Genomic DNA, 22,491 nt, shown 5'->3' on the forward strand with positions numbered 1-22,491 from the left:
CAGGGTGGAGAAACATGCACATGACCGTAAAACCTGACTGAGCAACGTATCGAGACAAGCAAAGCATCATGAGCTGTGAATGCAAGAGCAGAGACCAAATTCTAGAAAGTAAGGACTAAAAGATGCTCGTAGGGTGAGCTGCTAGCATAGCTGGTTGAGCTGGAAGGTGAGATTCTTAGATCCCTCTGGCTATACAGCAGGCTGTACTGTGTCAGGGAGGACTAAAGTGGAGCACTGTTTGTAGTTTGTGTTCTATGTGGTTATGGGGTGCATGTGTGTGTGTGTGTGTGTGTGTGTGTGAGTATGCATGGACGCCTGTGTTTATACCTCCTTTCCTGGGCCACACACTCCACCTTAACCTTTTCTAAGCCTGAAGGTCCAGTGTGTGTGAGGACCAGCACTTTTCTTGCAGTTTCTACTGATTTCTTACGGGATTGGTAGCTGTAATCTAAAGTCCACTGATGACCACTATGAATTAGAGGACTGTCAAAAACGAATCACAGAGCAGCTCTTTTAAGTAGGGCTGTAACGACCAAGAAGGTAAGAAAGTGAGGCATAGCTCACTGACGTGCCTGTGTCACAGCTTCTGTCAGTGCTGGAGCTGTCTGTGTGTCTGTCTGCCTTTGGAAATATGCGTGTGTCGGGTGGGGGGGCCTTGTGATTCTTCAGGTAGCTCTTACTGCACTCTCTCCCCACAGGGTTCGAAAGATTTTAAATCTGCGTGTGTTTGAGGACGAGAGTGGGAAGCACTGGTCCAAGAGCGTGATGGATAAGGAGTACGAGGTGCTGTGTGTCAGCCAGTTCACCCTCCAGTGCGTCCTCAAGGGGAACAAGCCCGACTTCCACCTGGCCATGCCCACAGAGCAGGCAGAGAGCTTCTACAACAGCTTCCTGGAGCAGCTTCGCAAGAGCTACAGACCAGAGCTTATCAGAGGTAGGTGGGGCTCAGGCGGCTCAGTGGCAGGATACCTAATAAACTGTGTGAGGCTCAGGGCTCACACTGGAAAAAGATAAGAGAAAGCAAGATCCGGGGTTCAGTGCTCCAGTACCAAAACAGTTCCCCCTCTCCAAATAAAAGAAACAAGTGAAATTAGTTATCAGAATGTTTTCAAAGGTTTGTTTTAAAATTATGTGTGTATGTCTGTGTGTCTGTCTGTGTAGGTATGTGCATGTGTGTACAGCTGTGCACACAGGTCAGAAGTGCATCAGATCAGGTCAGGCGTGGTGGCGCACGCCTTTAATCCCAGCACTCGGGAGGCAGAGGCAGGTGGATTTCTGAGTTCAAGGCCAGCCTGGTCTACAAAGTGAGTTCCAGGACAGCCAGGGCTACACAGAGAAACCCTGTCTTGAAAAACAAAACAAAACAAAACAAAACAAAACAAAACAAAACAAAACAAAACAAAAAGTGCATCAGATCCCTTGAAGCAGGAGTTATAGGAGGGTGTGAGTTGCCTGACGTGGGTGCTGGGAACTGAATTACAGTTCTTTGCAAGAGCAGCAAGAGCTCTTAAGCACTGAGTTATTTCTCTAGTCCTGTAGATATATTTTTTATTTGGTTTAATATATGTAGGGTATTATAGTACTAGGAAGGTATTCAGTACAAAAAGTTTTGAGATAGTATTTATCTATTCTATCTACACACATACACATACATATGTATACATGCATATATATGTGTTTGTGTGTATATATATGTATACACACACACACACACACACACACACACACACATATATATATATGCACTTTAAAAAAAATCTGTGTGTTTTGAAGACATGAGTGGGAATTACTGGTCCAAGAGCATAACAGATAAGCAGGTGCTGTGTGAGCCAGTTCACCCTCAAAGGGAATGCATATATATATATATGTTTTCCACGTGTGTGTGTGCTCATGCACATGTGTGTAAAAAGGCTTTTTTTTTTTTTGTGATAGCAGAATCCTGAGGCTGGAGCAATAGCTCAGTGGGCGGGGATGCCTGCCTGTCATGAGAGCAGGAGGATGGAGGATCTGAGCTTTGGCTTTAGCACCCACATAAAAAAGGTGAATATGGTCATGATACGGTCAGTTTAGGGGCCTTGATCAGGTTCATTTTTTCTGCTAGTAAAAGAACTAAAAGGGGCTGGAGAAATGGCTCAGCAGTTAAGAGCACTGACTGCTCTTCCAAAGGTCCTGAGTTCAAATTCCAGCAACCACATAGTGGCTCACAACCATCTGTAATGAGATCTGACGCCCTCTTCTGGTGTGTCTGAAGACAGCTACAATGTACTTAGATATAATTATAAATAGAATCTTTGGGCCAGAGGGAGTGGGACCTGAATTCAATTCCCAGCAGCCACATGATAGCCCACAACCATCTACAGCTACAGTGTACTCATATACATAAAAGAAAATAAAGAAATCTTAAAAAAAAAAGAACTAAAAGGCAGGAAAATCTGAAGTGCAACAGATAGTAGCAGAGAAACCTTAAACACTGCAGTCAGAATCAGCAGTTGAAGAAAGGTGTTTCTTGTGGGGTGAGGAAACACACATATTCAGCAGACACACAGAGAAGACGACCCTTCGGGAAGCCAGAACATCTGGGGAATGATGGTATCAAAGCCCCCGAGGAGTCTCTTCTCCTAATTTAGGGTTGGTCAGTTGAAGAAAGTGAGGACAGTTGATTGGCCCAGAATGTCATGTCCTGAGTGGGCCTTGAACTTGTCCCGTCCATCAGTAAGGACTGTTCCTGGCAGTCAGAAGCCTTTAAGCCTTTGTTTTAATTGGCCAGGCTTTTGTCTCAGATCCAAGGGTGAGGAAGAAGCTGGCCATCTTCTCCTGAGTGCTGAACCCTCTCTCCAGCCCTAGACCTTTATTTCTTTATTAACATGTCTGTGGATGTGTTTCTTTTAATTATCTCCCTTATAAAATGTGTCTGTTTGGCATGAGGAAGCATAGGTGGCATCTTTGTGCTGTGAATTAAATAGTAGCCTTTGCTTGGGTTCTGATAGAGGAACATAGTTCTGTCTCCTCTGGAAATGGCCTCATTTAGAACTCTGTTCATGAGTCTGCTCCTGGGTATATCTCTTGGGACCTCTGACCTAGCTTTGCTGTAAACATACTTCCTCATAGAGTGAGTGATTAAGTCAGGTCCTCAGAGCAATTGCTTCTTTGAAGAGCCAAGGACTGAGAACTGTCAGCATTATTGTCTCTGCTGCTAGATGTTCATGGAGTCATTCCATTTCCGAGAAATCTCTGATGTATTTCAGGGGTCACGCTCAATGGGGGAGCATTGACTCTACCTATGGGATGCTTGGCTGAATGCAACACAGCTTTCATCTGAGTGCTTCACATAGTATTAGATGCTTTTAGTTTTTAAGTGGTATGCATTTTATCCAGAACATTATATGAAGGGCCTGAAGTATGCTGTAAACAATATCATTTTATAATGGGTCAGAATTTAAACTCAGGGGATATGATCCTTCTAATTACTTTAATAAAACATGACATGAATTTTTAACCAAAAATTACAGCGTTTTTAACTGAAGTCTACTTCTGCAACTTTTGGACTTTTGTGAACAGAGCTGCACGCTCTTCTGGCCTCAGTCCTTTTCCAGCCTGCGAGGAACCAGAGTGCATGTGCTGTGTTTTCTGTGTTTACCGCCTTTGATTATTTTTGAGAATTTGGCTTCCAACTCATGGGAAGCCTTTGAGCTGAAGAGATGTGGGGATGCACACAAAGTGCTAAATGCATACTCTTTGTGTTAGCGTTTCTCGGGGCCACTGCAGCAACTCTAAAATGGGAAGTAGTTCAACTAGTTTTAACATTTCTTTAGCTTCTCCTTCCATGGTTGAATATTTATTTTACCTTTGTAATTAGCTCCTCTACATTCCCAATAAGCATCCATTGAATCCTATACATTTTCTTGACAGTTGGTAGCCCTTGCCACTCAGACCGGCCATGGTTCATGTGCTAGGCAGTGAAGTCTGTTGTCTTACTTCCCATTGTTTCTGACTTGTTGGTGATGTGACCTCAAGCTCTTTTCCCGCATCTACATAGAACAGGGCACCCCACCCCCTACTGGCAAACTAGTTAAGTTGCCCCTACTTTATTATTGTCAGTACATAGCATGCTAAAATACATCTCTTATTAGGGGCTTTCGATCTTCTAGAGCCCTGTGAGGAATAAGTGCTTCCCATTAATAATCTGCTTGCATTTCCACAATGACCTTATCAGGCAAGGCATTACCTTCAATTTACAGATGAGGAAGCTGAGGTGTATCAGGGTAACCCATGAATGACAGAGCCTGGGATCAGGTGGGTCTCCATCCCTAGAGGCTGATGTCACCGATGTGAAATGCATACCTAGCCTTCCTGGCCCCGTCTCCTATCCTACCCTTCTGCCTTCATCAGGTCTATGGGGACCTTCCTGCCCTCTGTGCTGTGCTCAGGGAATTCAGTGAAGGGTTTTGAACCCCATGAAGGTTTTGTAAGAGAGCAATATGCCTGGTTTGTCTTTAACTGACAGTGATGTTTACTCAGGGCTTTAAGTTATTATGCTGCTTCCACTCAGGTAGCTGTGGTGATTTCTCCATCAGTGAGGTGCGGCCCACCGGGCCTGCTACTGGGCTGGCTGCAGAGCACAGCAGGAAGGAGACTGCCCTTGTCTGAAGCAGCTTACAGACTGTGTAGAAGAGAGATACTGAGTGAGTGGGGCTAGTCCTCACCATGGTACCTGTTCTAGAAGCCTCGTGTTCTGCAGAGCTGTTGAAACTCCCAGTGCTTGTGGGAAAATGGGGTAAGAAGCAAACCCCGGAGGACCCATGATTCGTCTGGCACGCAGGGGTTACTTCCTTGTCATTTTCATAAAATACACAGGGAACTTCTGCTGGAACTGAGGGCTTTCTCCTTTCTGTTGCAGATGCTATTTTGTTCTTGTGTTGCCCTCTTTGTCTAAGAAATTCACCTGCTCTGATGTAGCTGGTGTGGTAAACATGTGTGTGTATTTATGTATGTACTTATGTATAGCTATGGTTTTGCAGTGTAGCCTAGGCTGGCCTTGAACTTATGAGCTTACTGTCTCACCCTCTATTTCCCAAGTTCTGGGATTCTAGACAGGAAATAGAAATGCCAGGCCTGGAAAGGGGTCCAGCCTCATGTTTGCCATGGACAGTTGGTCCTGGCAGTCTCCCAGCCCACTGTGGAGGGACATACGGAGCGAAGCCAGCCTTCACTGCTGGAAGTAGTGCCGAGATGTTCTGGGCCACCGCTCTCCTTTCACAGCTCGTGACCCTGGTGCTTTATCACTGCCTGCCGCTTCTCTGGATGACTGCTTAGAGGGAGGATCCCAGGATACAAATTTGACAATCTCCCTCCTCTGTATTGGAATGAGCCAGCATTGGTGGTCTTTTCCTGAGCCTCCAGACCAGTGGTTCTCAATCTGCGGGTCATGACCTCTTTGGGGGATGAATGACCCTTTCACAGGGGTCATCAAAGATCATCAGAAAACATACACTTTACATTATGATTCATAATAGTAGCAAAATTACAGTTATGAAATAGCAACAAAGATAATTTTGTGGTTGGGAGTCACCGCGACATGAGGAACTGTATTAAGCATTAGGAAGGATGAGAACCACTGCTCCAGACTGACAGAGGGGCTCCTGGAACCAGAGACAGTGGTGGCTTCTGCCGTCAGCCAGGGACTTCCAGCTTGGGATGAATGCCGAAAGCACATTTGGCGGGGGGCATGAAACACTCTCAGAGTTGAGAGTGCTAAAGACATTGCTTTTACAGTCATGGAAAAATGAATGTTATACCAGCATGAAGTGGTTGAACAGAAAGGACCCATCCTCTGAAGCTTCTGGTTCCAGTGCTGAGCTGTGTAATAGGACCTAAGAAGGCTCACGGCAAACCAGGGGTTACTGTAGTATTATGAAGAACTCCCTCTGCTTCCTCTATAGGGTCTGATCTGTTGTGGGCAAAGAGCTAGAGAAATGTGGACAAGTACCGAGGCAGGCAGCAACTTATGATTGCCCAGCTCTGTGCCCTGCATGGGACACTCATGTCCAGGCCTCCTGCAGCTTCACGAAGCAAGGGGATGGTGCTGGAACCTGGAGGACCGTTTTTGCTTTGTGGTTGGTAGCTGATGCCTATGGATTCATGTAATTTCTCACCCTTCTTACTACTTAAATCATTTTAGCAGCATGAGTGAACTTTCAGCAGATGCCGACTTCAGCAACAACTGTGAGGCCAAGTCATTGTTCTTAATAGAACTTTAGGAAATTACAGTGTGGGTCTGACCTTTACTGTTCAGGTGTTCGCACAAACAAGACCAAGTTCTCTGCACAAAGGGGATTTATTTGCCTCAGAAGGACAAAGGGCAGGGAATGCGAGACAAAGACAGGAGACAGAGGATGAGGGAGAAGAGAAAAGGAACAAAGGAGAGGAGGAAGGGACATTTGCCCAGAGGGACAAATGACAGTCTCTGGATAGAAAGAAGACAGATGTGGCCCATAGCAAATGATGATTTATAAAGGAGAAGGGGGAGCCAGGCAATGATGATATACAGCTTTAATCCCAATAGTCAAGAGGGAGAGGCAGGTCGATCTCTGAGCTCAAGGCCAGCCTGCTCTACAGAGCAAGTTCCAAAACCAACCAACCAGCCAGCCAGCCAACCAACTAAAACACCCCAACAAAACAAAACAAAACTCAAAAACAAACAAACAAAAAACAAAAAAGAAAAAGGCAAAGGGGGGAAGCCTATGTTAGGATGAGTTGGTTAATTTTGATTGGGCATATTAATTAGGGTAGCAAAAGGTTTTTTTGTTTGTTTGTTTGTTTTTTATTATTGGACTTCACTGCTTTGATAACTGGACCTTTATAGTCAGCCTTAGAGGAGAAAGTGGCCAAATAAGGGAATGGGCTGTGGTGACTAGCTTTAGGAATGTAATCTGATGGTTTAGAAAGGTAGAGGGGATGGCGGACAAGGGTAAAAGGCAAACTTGTAGCACCATGTTTGCTCTGCTTGGTCCTGCTAGAGCCCTTCAATACCTTCGAAGGAGATCCTGGAACTTAAGCCCCTCTACTCTGTCGGTCTGTCTGTCTGTCTGTCTCTCTGCCTCTGCCTCTCTGTTTCTCTCTCAAAGATTTATTTATTTAATGTGAGTACACTGTTACACCCTTCAGACACACCAGAAGGGGGCACTGAGTCCCATTGCAGATGGTGGTGAGCCCCCATGTGGTTGCTGGGATTTGAACTCAGGACCCCCAGAAGAGCAGTCAGTGCTCTTAACCTCTAAGCTATCTCTCCAGCCCCTCTCTTTCTCTTTTTAAAGAATATTTTATTTTAGTTCTAATTTTATTTTAGTTCTATTTGTGTGTGTGTGTGTGTGTGTGTGTGTGTGTATGATTTGTATATATGAGTGCCCTTGAAGGCCAAGAGAGGTGCTGGAACCTCTGGAGCTGGGGTTACAGGTGATTTAGTATTGGAAACTGTCTTAGTTAGGGTTTTACTGCTGTGAACAGACACCATGACCAAGGCAAGTCTTATTATAAAAAACAACATTTAACTGGGGCTGGCTTACAGGCTCAGAGGTTCAGTCCATTATCTTCAAGGTGGGAGAATGGCAGGCATGGCACAGGCAGAGCTGAGAGTTCTACATCTTCATCCAAAGGCTGCTAGTGGAAGACTGACTTCCAGGCAACAGGGGTGAGAGTAAGTCTTAAGCCCACACCCACAGTGACACACCTACTCCAACCAGGTCACACCTATTCCAAAAAGGCCACACCTCCAAATGGTGCCACTCCCTGGTCCAAGAATATACAAACCATCACAGAAACCAAACTCAGGTCCCTGAAAAAACAGGAAGTGCTACCATCTGTCCACCCTGCCCCATTGCTTCCTGCTCTCCAGAGGGATAAACAGCTTTATTCTAATACACGCTCCCTGTCATGATGCTTTGTCTTGCCACAGGCTCAAAGTGATAGGGATTAGAGACCTTGGACAGGGAAACCTAAACCTAGGACTCAACACAAACCATTCTTCTGTAAGGTGAATATCTCGGGTGTTTTGTTACAGTTTCAGATGCCTGATGAGCACACTGCCTCTCTTGGCTTCACTACCTGCCTGCCCTTATTTTCCTTCATCTTTTTTTTTTTTTTTTAAGTCTCATATCCTGAGCTCCCTCCACACTTCTGATCATGAATTGGCCCAGCTTTCTTCTTTCTCAACAGTCTATAATGGCAGTCCAGTTTGAAGAAATAAAGACAGATTTCCAAAAGATGAAGCAGACGTAGTCGGGAAGAAACTACTGTTTATAATTGCATTGTCCAGTCAAGTACTACACGGACTTGGGATGAGAAAGCCATCCTATTCAGTCCGCAGGGGTCACTGGAAGCATTCAAACCCAGTGATCCAGTGCTGGGAATACAGAAATATTGATGACTTTGTTGACTTATGTTCTTCACACCTATGCTTTTCTGAGGAAATTAATAGTACATATGTCTTTTTTATCATCCTTCCCTTTGCTGTGTCTGAAGGAATCCTTCCAGTTTATGGGCCCCTTCACCATCCTCTGAGTTAAATGTCATATCATTTATTTCTATTTCGGTATGCACACACACAACCTACAGAGTCCATTTATTGTTTAGCTTGTGTGTACATATATGTAGGGCTGACCACTTGAGACTGGATAACCTATAGGAGGCCTGTCTTTGGGCTAAGCAGACTCCTGTCCTCTCATCTGCCAATTGATTGTATCTAGGGGTGGGGCCTTGTGTAATTTCCCTGTGCACTCGGCATGTCAACTGGTGTTGTCATTGTGCAGGTCCCGTTTTGGTAGCCATAGCATTGAGATTTCATGGCTAGAAGATACTGTCTCACAGCAGGTGCCCTGGAACTCTAGTTCTTTGAATCTTCTGTGGTTTTCCTGAGCTGTAGAGGCTGCGTTATAGATGTACCAATTGGGAGTGGGCACCCCACAGTCAGTTATTCTCTGCATGTTGACAAATTGTCGATTTCTATAGTGGTCTTCATCTAGTGCAAAAAGAACAGATCTACTTTACACTTACAGTAGGGTTTTTGCCTTTGTTGGTGGCTTGGGCATTCATTTTGGCACTCCCAGTTTTATTTCACTGATGTGTCTTTAAGCCCCTACCACACCATATTTTCTTTTTAAGATTTTAATGTTTACGTGCGTTGGTCTTTGCCTGCACTTCTGTCTGTGTGAGGGTGCTGGGTGCCCTGGAGTTGGAGCTGTAGACAGCTGTGAGCTGCCATGTGGGGGCTGGGAATTGAACTCCGCAAGAGGAGCCAGAGCTCTTAACTGCTGAGCCATCTCTCCAGCCCCCACGTTCCGCACCATTTTGATTTGTAGTAAGATTTGAAATTAGGACATCTGAGACCTCTTTGTTCTTTATATATTATTTTGAGACAGGGTTTCTCTGTGTAGCCCTGGCTGTCCTGGAATTCACTCTGTAGCCCAGGATGGCCTCAAACTCAGAGATCCGTCTGCCAGTGCTGGGAATGCCAGCACTGCCCAGCCTCTTTGGCCCTTCTGATTAGTGTTGAACAGGTAGTTTGATGCTGAAGTTTAAATGTGCAGAGTCCCATGATGGAAAGTATACTCCTTTTACCCCGTCCAACCTTGTGACTTGTGCCCCCAGCTTTCTACATGTAGTTAATTTTATTACTTTTTCTGTTTATGTCTTGTATGTTGATGTAAGCAAATGCGAATGTTTGGCTTTTACTGTAAAAGGTAGCACATGGTACGCCATTTTTATCTTCCATGTTGATGTGTCCCGGAGAGTCTTCCCATGCCAGCTTAGCCCGATGTCCTCACGTCTCGTAGCTGGCAGCCTGGTAGTGCTTATGGCTGGGGTGTAGTGTGTCTCAGTGTTGCTGCTGCTGCTGTTGGATTGCTGGGTTTTTAAAGCTTTGGGTCTTTTCCCCCTTTCTTCTTTGACAGTATCACATATGTATGCCACATAGCTTGATCATGTCCATTCTCCTCCCAGGACCACACCCATCATACCCCCTTCTAATTTTATGTCTGAATTCTCACGTTACTTATCTCTGTTTATTAACCCACTGAATCCTTAGTGCTGTTCATGTGCATGGGGTCATCCACTGGGTCACAAGCAACCTTCAGTGGCCACACTCCTAAGGAAAAGAGATTCTCCCTTCCCCAGCACCCACCAACTGCCAAAGCTCGTCAGCCAGGCCTGGGGCCTCAGGGTCCTCTTGTCCCTCCTTGCTGGAACTTTGAACTGGCTTGATCTTGTGCAGGTCTTGTGTAGATAGCCACTGCTGCTGTGGGTTCGTGTGTCAGTGGGTGTTCTCTCCTGATGACTTGAGCTTGATTCCCAGAACCCAACATGGTGAAAGGAAAGAAGTGACTCCTGAAAGTTGTCCCTTGACCTCCATGCCAAGCACTCATGTACACACACACACACACACACACACACACACCACTAATAAAATACAACCCCCAGAGCCCCAGAGTGATGCAAAGAATAAATTTGTACATATACCACTCTTTGTGGAAGGCATAGACCTGGGACAGGTTCTCAGAAATGGGATTGACAGCTAAGTCAGAGGGTGCTGCACCCCCCCCACTGTTTGTGACACCCTCTTTTCTTCATTGCTTTGTCAACAGAATATAATTTAAATTTCTAGAAAAAATATCCATCTGTGTGATACTCTCATTGTAGTTTTAATGTTCAGTGTATGGCTGAACATTTTTCAGATTATTTTTAGTATTTCCTTTTATTTTCTTTCTTTTTTCTCTTCTTTAAGAGAACTACCTCTTAATTGACCTAGTTCATTTTTATTTAATTGTTTTACTTTAATCTTCAGTCTTTTCATTTCTTCTTTACTTTTTGTTGTGTGGTCTATTGTCTATTTTCTTGCTTCCTTATTTCATTTAGATTTTTTTTTTCCCTAAATAATAAATTTATGGTCTAAAAATGTCAAAATTCTGCCTGGGTCATTTTTTGCCACATTTGATCCCTTAGGAAAATTTCCAAGCCACTCTGTTGACATTCGCATGAAACAGGATGCCACTTCTTGCACCAGCGACTCTGTGTCCAAGACATCCGAGTCTACCATTTTAACATGGTGATCATGACAACTTCACTCTCTTGCCTCCAGCTGGGTCTCCTTCAGGCAGTAATCACAGCAGTTTTAGCCTTTTCCTGTAGATGTTTAGGTTGGGAAAGCTTTTAAGGAGTATACTTACTTCTCAGCAATAATTACAAGTATGTGTGTGTGTGTGTGTGTGTGTGTGTGTTCATGTGTAGAGGATAGGGGAGGAGAGAGCATTATACTTTCCTGAGGATTATCCTCCTCTTCTGGAGGGACAGGAACTGATGATGGAAGGTGGTTCTGAGCAGAGATGCTGTCTGTCCATGGGGGCTCCCTGTTTTCTTAATCGCGTTCTCACGCCCGGCCAGGAAAGACGCAACAGACCAGAATCTTCTGCGGCAAAACTTTATTGCTTACATCTTTGGGAGCCAGGAGGGCAAGCGCCCAGCGCCCAGCCCCAAAAACGAAAGCCCCTTCAATAATCTTTAGGAGCCAGAGCTCCGGCGCGCGCGCTCTATTGTTTACATCTTTAGGCAGCGAGCGAGCGCAGGGCGCGCAGAGCCAGAGAGATGCCAGCGAGAGAGAATGGCGGAAAACCCCGTCCCCTTTAAGGAGGAGTTATTCTTCGCTTAGGACGCATCACTCCCTGATTGGCTGCAGCCCATGGCCGAGCTGACGTTCACGGGAAAGGTAGAGTACAAGTAGTCATGAAATACCCTTGGCTCATGCGCAGATTATTTGTTTACCACTTAGAACACAGGATGTCAGCGCCATCTTGTGACGGCGAATGTGGGGGCGGCTCCCAACATCTCCCCCTTTCCTTTTAATAAGAGCAAATAGGCCACCCATATTAATGAGAGTGGAGATAGAGGTCAAATCCCCAGTGTGTAGGTAAAGGAGCCATGTACAGGATTAGCTCTTAGGCTCACAGGCTTTTACCCAGAGCAACCCTGACCTGCTCCCGTGTCGTTTTGCCTGGAGAGAAGGACACTTGGACACTCAACCTTCTTGAAAGATGACATGTCTCCCTAGAATAGGCTCATATATGCCGCAGAGCCTTTCTACTGCAGTGCTTAGCCGTGCAACTCTCTCGGGCTGCTGAAGCACACTCACTCTATCCCGTGCAATGAGTCTAGCCTCGTGAGATGTAAGAGCTGAGTGGCCAGCGACCTATTGCCTAAGCATAGATATATCAGGGGAAGCTCCATGTTCTAGTCCTGCAAGCGCCTGGGCAATAACCACCTTGTCTCTCCTAGTTTGGGCCTTAAGCTTACAGACCAATCAAAGAAGCAACACTAATCCACAGCAAAGTGTATCTCCAAATAATATCAATCCCACCCATTCTTTAAAGAAAGAAAATGCTGAGGAGATCCAATTGGGTAATCCTTTGGTCAGGGACAGGTCCAAGCGCGTGGAGTTGACCTGAAGTCTCAATTCCCGAAGGATCTGTTCAAATTCAGCCGTCCAATTCTGTAACATATACTGAAAAAGACTTTTTGACAAATTAGCTGCCCTAGTAAATTTAACATACTGAATGGAAATAACACACAATCCCGGAAACTTTTGTTTACACCCCAGCTGAGTTATTTGTCATAATACATCTAGTTGTATCTGGACAAGATCTATGAGTTGATTAACCAGCATGAGACCTCTCTGTATCTTGACATTAGCTGAGGCCTGTTTATCTATGACTGTAGTCACTGAGGCTGACAAAGTGTTAATGGTGTCAGTCGTCTGGACCTGTCCAGACAGAGCCAAGGCTGTCTGAATCAAGGCCAAACCCAGTTCCCAGTTAGTGGTAAAAAAGCAGGAGAATACTTGAGCATTATACATCACCGTCATTGGGAGTGGAAATATCGACATTATCCCCCAACGCTGCTCTCTCTTTATTATTGACGCCCTGGACATCACCAAGACGAGGGACATCAGTATTCCCTTGGTCAGTCTGGATTTTTCGGGTGAGTCTTTCTGGTATCCAAAATGGGTTGTCTTCATTCTGTGGGAAAACACAGATAGCTCCCCTGGATCTTATCAAAATAGGATCCGGGCCATACCATTTATTATCAAGGACATTTTTCCATTTAACCATCTCATTGGGCCTATCTGGCTCTGTACAATGACGTTCAGCCGCAGTATGGCCATGAGCATCAATATTTAAAAAATTGAGTGTAAAGAGTGCCATAGACACAGACACTCTTGGTGCTCGGGGTAAAATCTCTTCAATTCCCCTCTTTTGCTTTATAAGATAGGTTTTGAGGGTGCGATGCGCACGCTCAACAATACCCTGTCCTTGAGGGTTGTATGGAAGTCCAGTCAGGTGGGTCACGTCCATCTGACGGCAGAACTGTTGGAATTTTTGAGACGTATAAGCTGGTCCATTATCAGTCTTAAGGAGTTTGGGTTTCCCCCAAGCACTCCATGCCTCAAGGCAATGTTGAATCACATGTGAGGCTTTTTCTCCGGTTAATGGAGAAGCAAACATGATGCCAGAACATGTGTCAATGGACACATGGAGATAGTGAAGTTTTCCAAAGGAAGAAACATGTGTAACATCCATTTGCCAGACCTGTAGAGGTCGAATACCGCGTGGGTTAATTCCCACATGAGGAACTGGCAAGAACTCACAGCAGCTTTGACATTGAGTAACAATGTCACGGGCTTCTTTTCTTGTCAAGGAGAAACGACTGCGTAATGTTTCAGCCGTCACATGAAAATTGTTATGAAAATTTCTTGCAGCCTCTACCGGGGATGATAGGGCAGCAGCCATCACTTTAGTGGCCTTATCTGCCAAATCATTTCCCAGAGCCATGGGGCCAGGTAGGCCTGAATGGGCTCTAACATGAGTAATATAAACAGGAAATCTTCTAGATAACAAAACTAATTGTATCTGCTGAAAAATATTGGCAACTCTACTGGAAGGCTTAATCACTCCAGCCACTTCTAAAAGATTTACTGCATTAACCACATAACAGGAATCTGACACAATATTAAGGGGTTCTGAAAAGGTTTTTAAAACTTCTAAAACCACTAAACATTCTACCACTTGAGGCGAATTTTCATTATATTGTTTGGATACCACCCTACCATTAGCCACATAGGCACCCATGCCAGTTTTTGATCCATCAGTATACACCACAATCCCATTTTTAAGTGGGTTTCTTACTGTTTCTCAACAGCTTTTGAAAATCATTTAAGGTATGGAGGTGATCTCTTCTTATCTAAACATATAAATATTGATTTCTCTCAAAGGAGGAAATATGCGTGACATCCATTTGTCAGACCTGTAATGGCCTGACGCCACGAGGGTTTACCCCTACGTGAGTAGATAAAATTTGACAACAATCTAAAGGCATTATTAAGTAATCAGAATCATTTCTAGTAGAACCAATCCCTCTTGCAGCTCTAGGAATACCAGAGGAAGAAAAAACAGCCATGTAGGCTTGGCAAAATTATTAGTTGAGCTATTCTGTCTCTTTGTGATATAGAAAAGACAACTTGAGGACAAGAACAGAGAACCTGAAGTTCCCCTTTACAATCCTGATCTACAACTCCAGGGTGGACAATAAGACCTTGTAGGCTGCAAGAGCCTGCCTCTGTCATTATTGTCCAGTGGCTTCACCTGCTCGGGAGAGCGCCTTCCAGGCCCTAATAGCCTTTTCATCTGATTCAGAACTATTAAAAACTGGCTCCTTGAGCTCACCTAGTGATGAGTAGAGGCTCCTTCTCCTAGAAGCCTCCGCTGATTGATCTTTTTTCTTTTCTTTTTCCTTCTCCTTCCTTCTAATCTCTCCCCAGGTATTCTTACCTGACCTAAACTTTTCCTCAGGTTCAAGACCCATGGAAAGGCCTGTATGCTTATTTTGTGTACCATATTTTCTCTTTGCTCCTACTCTCTCTCCCCGCTTTACTTCTGATAGATTGCCCTGAATTTCATCCAGAATTTTCAGCCCTATCTTAATCACCTGATAACATGTGAAAAGGAACAAAAGGGCTCCTAACATTAGAAAAAATTCAAGGCCAAACATTTTCCACTTTACTTCTGATAGACTGTCTTGAATTTCCTTAGAAAGTTCAAGGCCAGGCTTACCTCGTAAAGCTATACTTACGGGTACTCTCGTTCCCCAGCTGAAAAGTTCTGAATTCATACAGTTGAATCCTTCTTAACAGTCTGCTTTACGGGAACCTTTATTACCGCGACCCGCAGTTCTGGTTCTGGAATGAGGGATCTTCCTTGCGCCGGTGAAACTCCCGTCCCGAGTTTCCTCCCGGGTTTTTTCTTCCCGGATTTTTTCTCGTCCCGGAATTTCTCGTCCCGGATTTCAGCACCAATTCTTAATCGCGTTCTCACGCCCGGCCAGGAAAGACGCAACAGACCAGAATCTTCTGCGGCAAAACTTTATTGCTTACATCTTTGGGAGCCAGGAGGGCAAGCGCCCAGCGCCCAGCCCCAAAAACGAAAGCCCCTTCAATAATCTTTAGGAGCCAGAGCTCCGGCGCGCGCGCTCTATTGTTTACATCTTTAGGCAGCGAGCGAGCGCAGGGCGCGCAGAGCCAGAGAGATGCCAGCGAGAGAGAATGGCGGAAAACCCCGTCCCCTTTAAGGAGGAGTTATTCTTCGCTTAGGACGCATCACTCCCTGATTGGCTGCAGCCCATGGCCGAGCTGACGTTCACGGGAAAGGTAGAGTACAAGTAGTCATGAAATACCCTTGGCTCATGCGCAGATTATTTGTTTACCACTTAGAACACAGGATGTCAGCGCCATCTTGTGACGGCGAATGTGGGGGCGGCTCCCAACACTGTTTGACTTCTGGTCTACCTTTGAGCCTCTGAGGCTCCTCCTGTGGGGCATCCTATGTCTCCTAAAGTTCTGACCTGGATGAGAACCTTGCTGTGAAGCCCCTCTGAGGCCACCGTGTTCCCGAGGGGAAAGATATCTCTATGCTGTTTCCTATACTGCAGCCAACCATGTTCACCAATCCAGCAGAAGTTCTGCTCTGAGGTTAAAGGACTGTCTGACTAGAGTACACATCTCATCATATATCTAAGATACAAGAGGAAATCAACTTCACTGTCAGCAATGTGGACATGCACAGACTTTAAATGTAACCCCCTACCTTACTCATAGCCAGGAGAGACAAAGACTAAAAATACATCATATTCAAGTTCAAAGAAATGGAATGCTAAGCTCAGAAGATCCTGGCTGGTTTCCTAGCCAGTTGCTCTCAGCAGAGGAGTGTCCTTGGCCAGTCTGAGATGGGTTCACTTAGCAGCCATGGCCAACATATTTGCATACCTGTATTACAAAGTTGTCCTTGTAGGTCCATCAGGACCTCAAACACTGCAGCCATCCCACATAGGTTCTGTGTGTCCCCTTTACGGGACGAGGTGGACTTCTACTTCCTGTGAGGTTATCTAGGCAGAGAGTTGTTAGGTACTGCAGATCACAAAGATATCTGAGCCATGTCCTATGATCAGAGGCATTGCCTAGAATCTCTGTGTTAGACGAGATGAGTTTCCTTAATTGCTATGAATCTATGATCTTGGCACCTAAGCTCAGTTAGAATATCTGCCAGCTGAGGTGACTTTTGGCCCTACTTATTTACCAGCCAAATGGTTGTTTACTATAGAGCCATATTTTTGGCTCTATGGTTTGTGTTTGAGGGTAGCCCCTTCCTATAACTAGACATTTTTGATCTTGGGCTGCAGGTATATCCCCTTCTCTAGTAAGCCTTGCTATGACATCCTGGACCTGGGCTGCCTCAGTGCACAGAATTAGCACAGCTAAGCAGAACACTTTCAGAAGGGGAGCCTGGGCCTGGGAGAATCACTAATGGTCTAGGGTTTGCCTCTCTTGATCCCTTCAAGGCTTCCAGTATAGAATAGAGATCTATACTCAGGTCTGGCTGTTCACACTCTGAGAAGCTCAGTTACCCATACTGTCCCCATGTGTTGACAAGCAGCTGTCTTCCCAGGAAAGTCTGAGGAGGTGTCTTTCCTGGAGAGTCTGGTTTCTGCTGCAGGATCCTAGAGCCCTTGCCACTGGCAGTCAGTTTGTCTGGAGCCAGGCATCCATTGCTGTGTTGCAGTCGTTGACCCAGTGTGTTGCTCTGGTGAGGCCATGTCCTCTGAGGAGGTGGTGATGCTGGGATACACTGCTGTTTCCATGGAAGCAGGCTCTGCACATGAGGCTAGAGCTGCTACATATGCCAGAAGCTTGCCAGTGCCAACCCCATGAGTATCCTTCCCAGTCCTGGGATTCAAAGCCCTGCAGCTTAGACAGTGACCATAGCCTTTCCATGGCCTGGTGCTTGTGCACCCTGTGTTGGAGTTTCCACGAGCAACTCCTCCTTGGGCTCTGCTTGGGCTCTGAACAGGTCAAGAGTGGAACAGGAAAGAAGTCTGGGTGGTGAGAACACTTCCTGGGTGGAAGGGAACTGCCTATAGGAGATGGGCTTGGTTCAAGCTAGCCCAAGGCTCTTGTCTAGTGCCATGTCCCCTAACATTGGGCCACATCCCAGTGGGTCATGGCAGTGCTCTGGATGGTAGAAACAACAGCACATGCCTCTTGGTCACTCCATTTTTCCTTTGATAACATTTGTTGTTGTTGTGTTTCCTGGTCAGTTGTCTGGGCTGTCCCTCAGACTGACCATATACTCTGATGGCCAATGGTAGGTACGTTAGTAACAGGGACCAAAGCTTTTTACACATTCATTGCAATCATGATGACTGGCCCCAGACTGGCGGGGTGGACCTTCTTGGTATGTGGTGAGAGTCAGTTGAGCATTGTCTAGAGAGGCAGGGACAGCAGCCTCAGGTCAGTAGTGATTCCTGATGTGTGGTTCACCTTCCAGCCTGATTAGGAGGGGGCCTCAAACAGCAGCTGCCCGAGACCAGTGTGTAGATGCTGGGCCCCAGCCAGGGGTTTTTGTGTCTGAAACATGTGGCACAAACATGTTTGACACGTGCTTGTCCTGCAGCCCTGGGTGGAACCCTGAGACTTATAGTTAAGAACAACTCGATTATATCACCACATGAAACCAGATGTAATTTTGTAGATATGTTCTTGTCTTTTATTTTTAAAAGTGTATTTATTTTCCCTGGCCAGTGTAATTTTTCTTGGGGACTTCACCCTTTGATCTGGACTGGAAAAAAATGTTACCATTTTAAGACCTCTTAAAACCTGTCTTTGGATTTATTGTGTGTACAAATGGAAATTCAGATAATAGTTCTGTTCCCAACTGAAGAAAAACAGGAAAAGAAAAATAATTTCTCACTACTTGGAATGAGAACCACAGTGAAGCATGTGCCGTATATCCTGCCAACAGAAATTCAAGGTTGAAAATAATTCTCTTCCTCCTGAGTCTGCCTGCAGCTTCCCTGAGGAGCGTAGATGGTGAAATTTGCTACTAATTGTAGCCATAATTTTAGCATGCAATTAAACACATGATTTCCTTCCCAGCTGATGTCTTTTTAGCTAGTGTGACACAGATAAAACAAAGGCTCTGTTGATTTGAATGGCCACTTTAATCATAAGAGATCACAGAAAGCCACCATTATTTGGGCACACTTGGTTCCCCACTGGGAACCAGATTATCTTGCCTATAAAAGATGGCAGACAGTTTGGGTGCTTTTAATACCATCTCTGGTGTTACTGTCTGTGCACTGAGGAAAACCAATGCTAGTGTGTGTGTGTGTGTGTGTGTGTGTGTGTGTGTGTCTGTCTGTCTGTCTTTTTAAATCCTTGTGGAATTAAGGAGGAAGTGAACGGACTGGGAAGAATCAGAATGGAAAGCTGATGTGGTGGAAGTCATGGCTCCTGGAGAAAGATTCTGTACTGGAGTCATAAAGCTGCCTTAAACCCAGAAGGCCAACGAATGGGGATTGATATGAGAGCCTTTAATGGGCATGAGGCCAAGATGGTATCGCTCAGTGGCTGTGCTAGTGTGCCTTCCTGCCACACACATGGCATTCTGTGTTACCAGGTCTTTTTTTGCCAGTTCTCTTGGTCAGCCTGTAATGTTTGTGCTGTTTAGCTGCCTCCCCTTCCTAAGTCCTTCATGGGGATGGCCATTTGTCCTGTGTTGTCTGGCAGGCCCCACTGCCCAGGTTTTTATATTTTTATTACATTGTTGTCCATGTGGTCTTTGGCCAGGTAAACCTGGGGTCTCCAACTCTTGAATTTGTTTGATTGTTTTTTCAGATGGCAAGTTTGGTGCCTACATGCAGGTGCACATTCAGAACGATGGGCCTGTGACTATAGAGCTGGAGTCCCCTGCTCCTGGAGCTGCTAGCTCTGACCCAAAGCAGGTAAGCCTAGAACCTGGAGCCTGCCAGTCTGGAGGGTATAGATAGGTAATGTGCCTTGACCTAATCATTGTCTCTGGGGAAGTCCTCATCCTGAGGTGGAGGAAACCCTTCATGGCTGCAGCCTCACGTCTATCTTACTTTCTCTCTTCTCAAGAACTCCTGAGCATGTCTCTGCTCCACCGTGTAGACAAAGTGTTCTTAGAAGCGTCTGTTCTTCTAGTTCTTGGGCTAGGTGTCATGTCACCCAGTTGCCACTGGGTGGCAGCAGAGCAGCGACCCTGGCTAGTGTACCCAGTGAGAGTGGTTACCTGGATTGGATTTTGTCCAAGGTGTGGGTGGTAGATGAGCCACTCAAGATTCTTTATAAGTCTTCATTTTTCTAAAGCAACATCTGACCTGGATTTACTGCCAACTCTATAAGCATTCAGGAAGAATGTAATTAAAACAGAGAAAAGGGATGTGTAATAGTCTTGCAAACTTATGCTGTCCCATTGTGTTTAGCATATATAAAAGCTTTAATTAATCCACTTGATAGAGACATGAGGCATGGCAGGCTGTGGAACTAGGCCTGTTCCTGCTCTTCCTTCCTAGCATCGTCCCCTTCCTAGGATGCTGCAAAGTGGAACGATGAGCTCACGTGGGGGATGCAGGATATAAACAAGGCTGAGTGCTGGTGTGGAGCCATTGACACTTTGTGTTGGCTGAGAGGTAGGACCATGTCTGCATGGCATTAAGCTTCAAAAGTGGAACTGAGGTTGTTGCTATTACTGACACATTTCATCTGTCCATCCATCTGTCCGTCTGTTTGTCTGTCTATCTATCTATCTATCTATCTATCTATCTATCTATCTATCTACCTACCTATCTATATGAATGCTCAGTCTGCATGTTCATCTGTATACCAGAAGAGGGCTTTGGATCCTAGTATAGATGACCATTGTGTGGTTGCTGGGAATTGAACTCAGGACCTTTGGAAGATCAGTCAGTGCTCCAACCCGCTGAGCAACCTCTCCAACCCCTACTGATAACGTTTTAAAAATCACAAACAATCTACAGGGAAATGTAAACTTTGAGATAATTTGAGCCTCACAGGAGAGCCCACAGAACCCTGCTACAGTCTTTCCTGGCTTTCCTAGTTTTGATGTATTATTTAGAGTGATCACATACTGAAGTTAGCCCTGATCCAACACTATTAGCTACATTAGAGCCTTATATGAACTCACTAGCCCGCCCTCTCCCTCCCTCCCTCCCTCCCTCCCTTCTTCCTCCTCCTTTCTTTCTTCTCTTCTCCCTCCTCCTTTCTTTCCTTTCCCATTTTCCGTTCCTTCCTTTTTCTGACACAAGGTATCACTTTGTAGTCCAGGCTGGTCTTGAACCCAGTCAGTCTCTTTCCACACTCTTCTAAGTGCCAGGATTATAGGCATGAGCAGCCAGTGCTCAGTTGCTGTGGCTGCCGCCTCTGCTGCTTGGCTAGATCTTACAGGAAGGCACCACATCCTGTAGTCTAACTAGTTTTTGTTTTAGCTGTGCAACATTGCAAATTCCATTGCATTACAGTTGTCATTTCTCTTTGTTTTGTTCAACCTGAGTCAGTTCCTTAGTCTTTCCTGTGTTTCACGACCTTGACCCTTTCTGGAATGCTGTTCGGTAGACCTTTTCTCAATTTTGTGTCTGTGGTTAGAGCAAGGCACTGTGGTGTGGTGGGAAGAGCGGCTGTCCAAAAGCCATCTTGTTCTCTTCTTAGGGCATCATCAGGCAGTATGCATGCGACACCAGTTTGTCTCACCGCAGTCATGCTAACCTTGCCGCCTGGTTACAGTGGAGTCTACCAGATTTCTCCATCCCCCCCCCCCCCCCCCGGCACGCCCCTGGCTTTCTTCTGGTCTTGGCAGACAGTTCTCTTTTCTTTGCAGAGAAAGAGGTCAGCAGATGGCATCAGCCCGGCTGCTCCCCACTCCCCACTTCAGTGTAGCAGCAAAGCTTCCCTTCCTGGGCTGAGGCCAGAGCCAAAGTGAAGACCCCTGTTCAGACCCCGTAGGAGCTTTCCTTCGTACCACGTGGCTCCTCAAGTAGCAGCCGGCCTTTTTTTCATGGGTAGTGCCTTTGGAAATCAGGGATTACTTAATTAGGGATTCCAAACTTTCTGATGTCCCTGAGAAATAAGACAATAAGAAAAAAAAAAAAAACCCAACCATTTTCAAGGTGGTGACAGAATAGAGGCTCCTTGAATATAGACCCTTGGTGGTGGCACAGGTCACATCCTGCCCAGCCAGTCTGGCCTGGTTTTGACTCCCCCTTTCCAGGCTCTCAGCAGCCTCACTTAGCTCTCTAGGGCCTGCTTACTCATCATCTTACTCTTCCTGGCCTCGCCCTCCTCTGGTGCTAGGAATTCATCCCACTGTCTCATGCACACTAGGCAAGTGAGTGCCCTGAGCCATTCTGGGGCCTCTGGGGCATCTGTGCTTCCTGGTCTACAGTGGGCGAGTCCCTCGGCATCTTCCTTCTGCTCTGCCCTCGGGGGCTTAAGGTCCCCACTGACCTCTTGGTTGTCCCGGTGCATGACAGCTTTCGTGTCTCTTTCCCTCGTCCTCCCGGCCATTGCTGCCACTATGGTCTGCTTGATCGCGGAAGCCAGCGGAGCCGCAGCTTGCAGGGTGGCAGTCTCTCTCACTTTTCTTTCTGCTCCTGCTGTTCCCTTTGGCTTTATGTGATTGTTGTCCCATAGTTTTGAGGAATTATTCTGCTTTAACTGTATTTTGGGAAAGTTTTAGGTTGGCTTTTTCATTCCATCTAAACTATTTTAAAATGGCATGTTGTATACCTGTAATATCCCATAAAACTAGAGAAACCTGATGAGCCTCAAACATTGTTCTTTAAACATCGGAGGAAGTTATATTAATTTATTAGGTTAAAGAAGACTTTATGTAGTCCTAGAGGTCCTTGCTGTTAAAATTCATGTGTTGTCCAATTTCACATCTGTAGCTTTTCCTGACCCTAGACATTCATGCAGGTTTCCATCCGTTGGCTCTCCAGCAGGTGGCAGCCAGTGGGCACAGAAGAGCCAAGGTGACCATGGTGCCTTCCTGTGCTGTGGCCTCTCTGCCTTTCCCTTTCAGCTAG

At 45.7% G+C, this 22,491-nt stretch overlaps 1 protein-coding gene across 1 annotated transcript in view; it reads left to right on the plus strand.

The window, feature by feature from the left end:
- The window catches only part of Dtd1 (D-tyrosyl-tRNA deacylase 1), a 168,795-nt gene that overhangs the window by 16,541 nt on the left and 129,763 nt on the right, over positions 1-22,491 (plus strand). The window contains exons 3-4 of the mRNA NM_025314.3: positions 699-934; positions 19,265-19,371. Coding sequence (NP_079590.1) covers positions 699-934; positions 19,265-19,371 — 343 coding nt within the window. The remainder of the gene's footprint in view (positions 1-698; positions 935-19,264; positions 19,372-22,491) is intronic.

Source organism: Mus musculus, chromosome 2 (genome assembly GCF_000001635.26).
Source record: "Mus musculus strain C57BL/6J chromosome 2, GRCm38.p6 C57BL/6J".
NCBI classification, from domain to species: domain Eukaryota; kingdom Metazoa; phylum Chordata; class Mammalia; order Rodentia; family Muridae; genus Mus; species Mus musculus.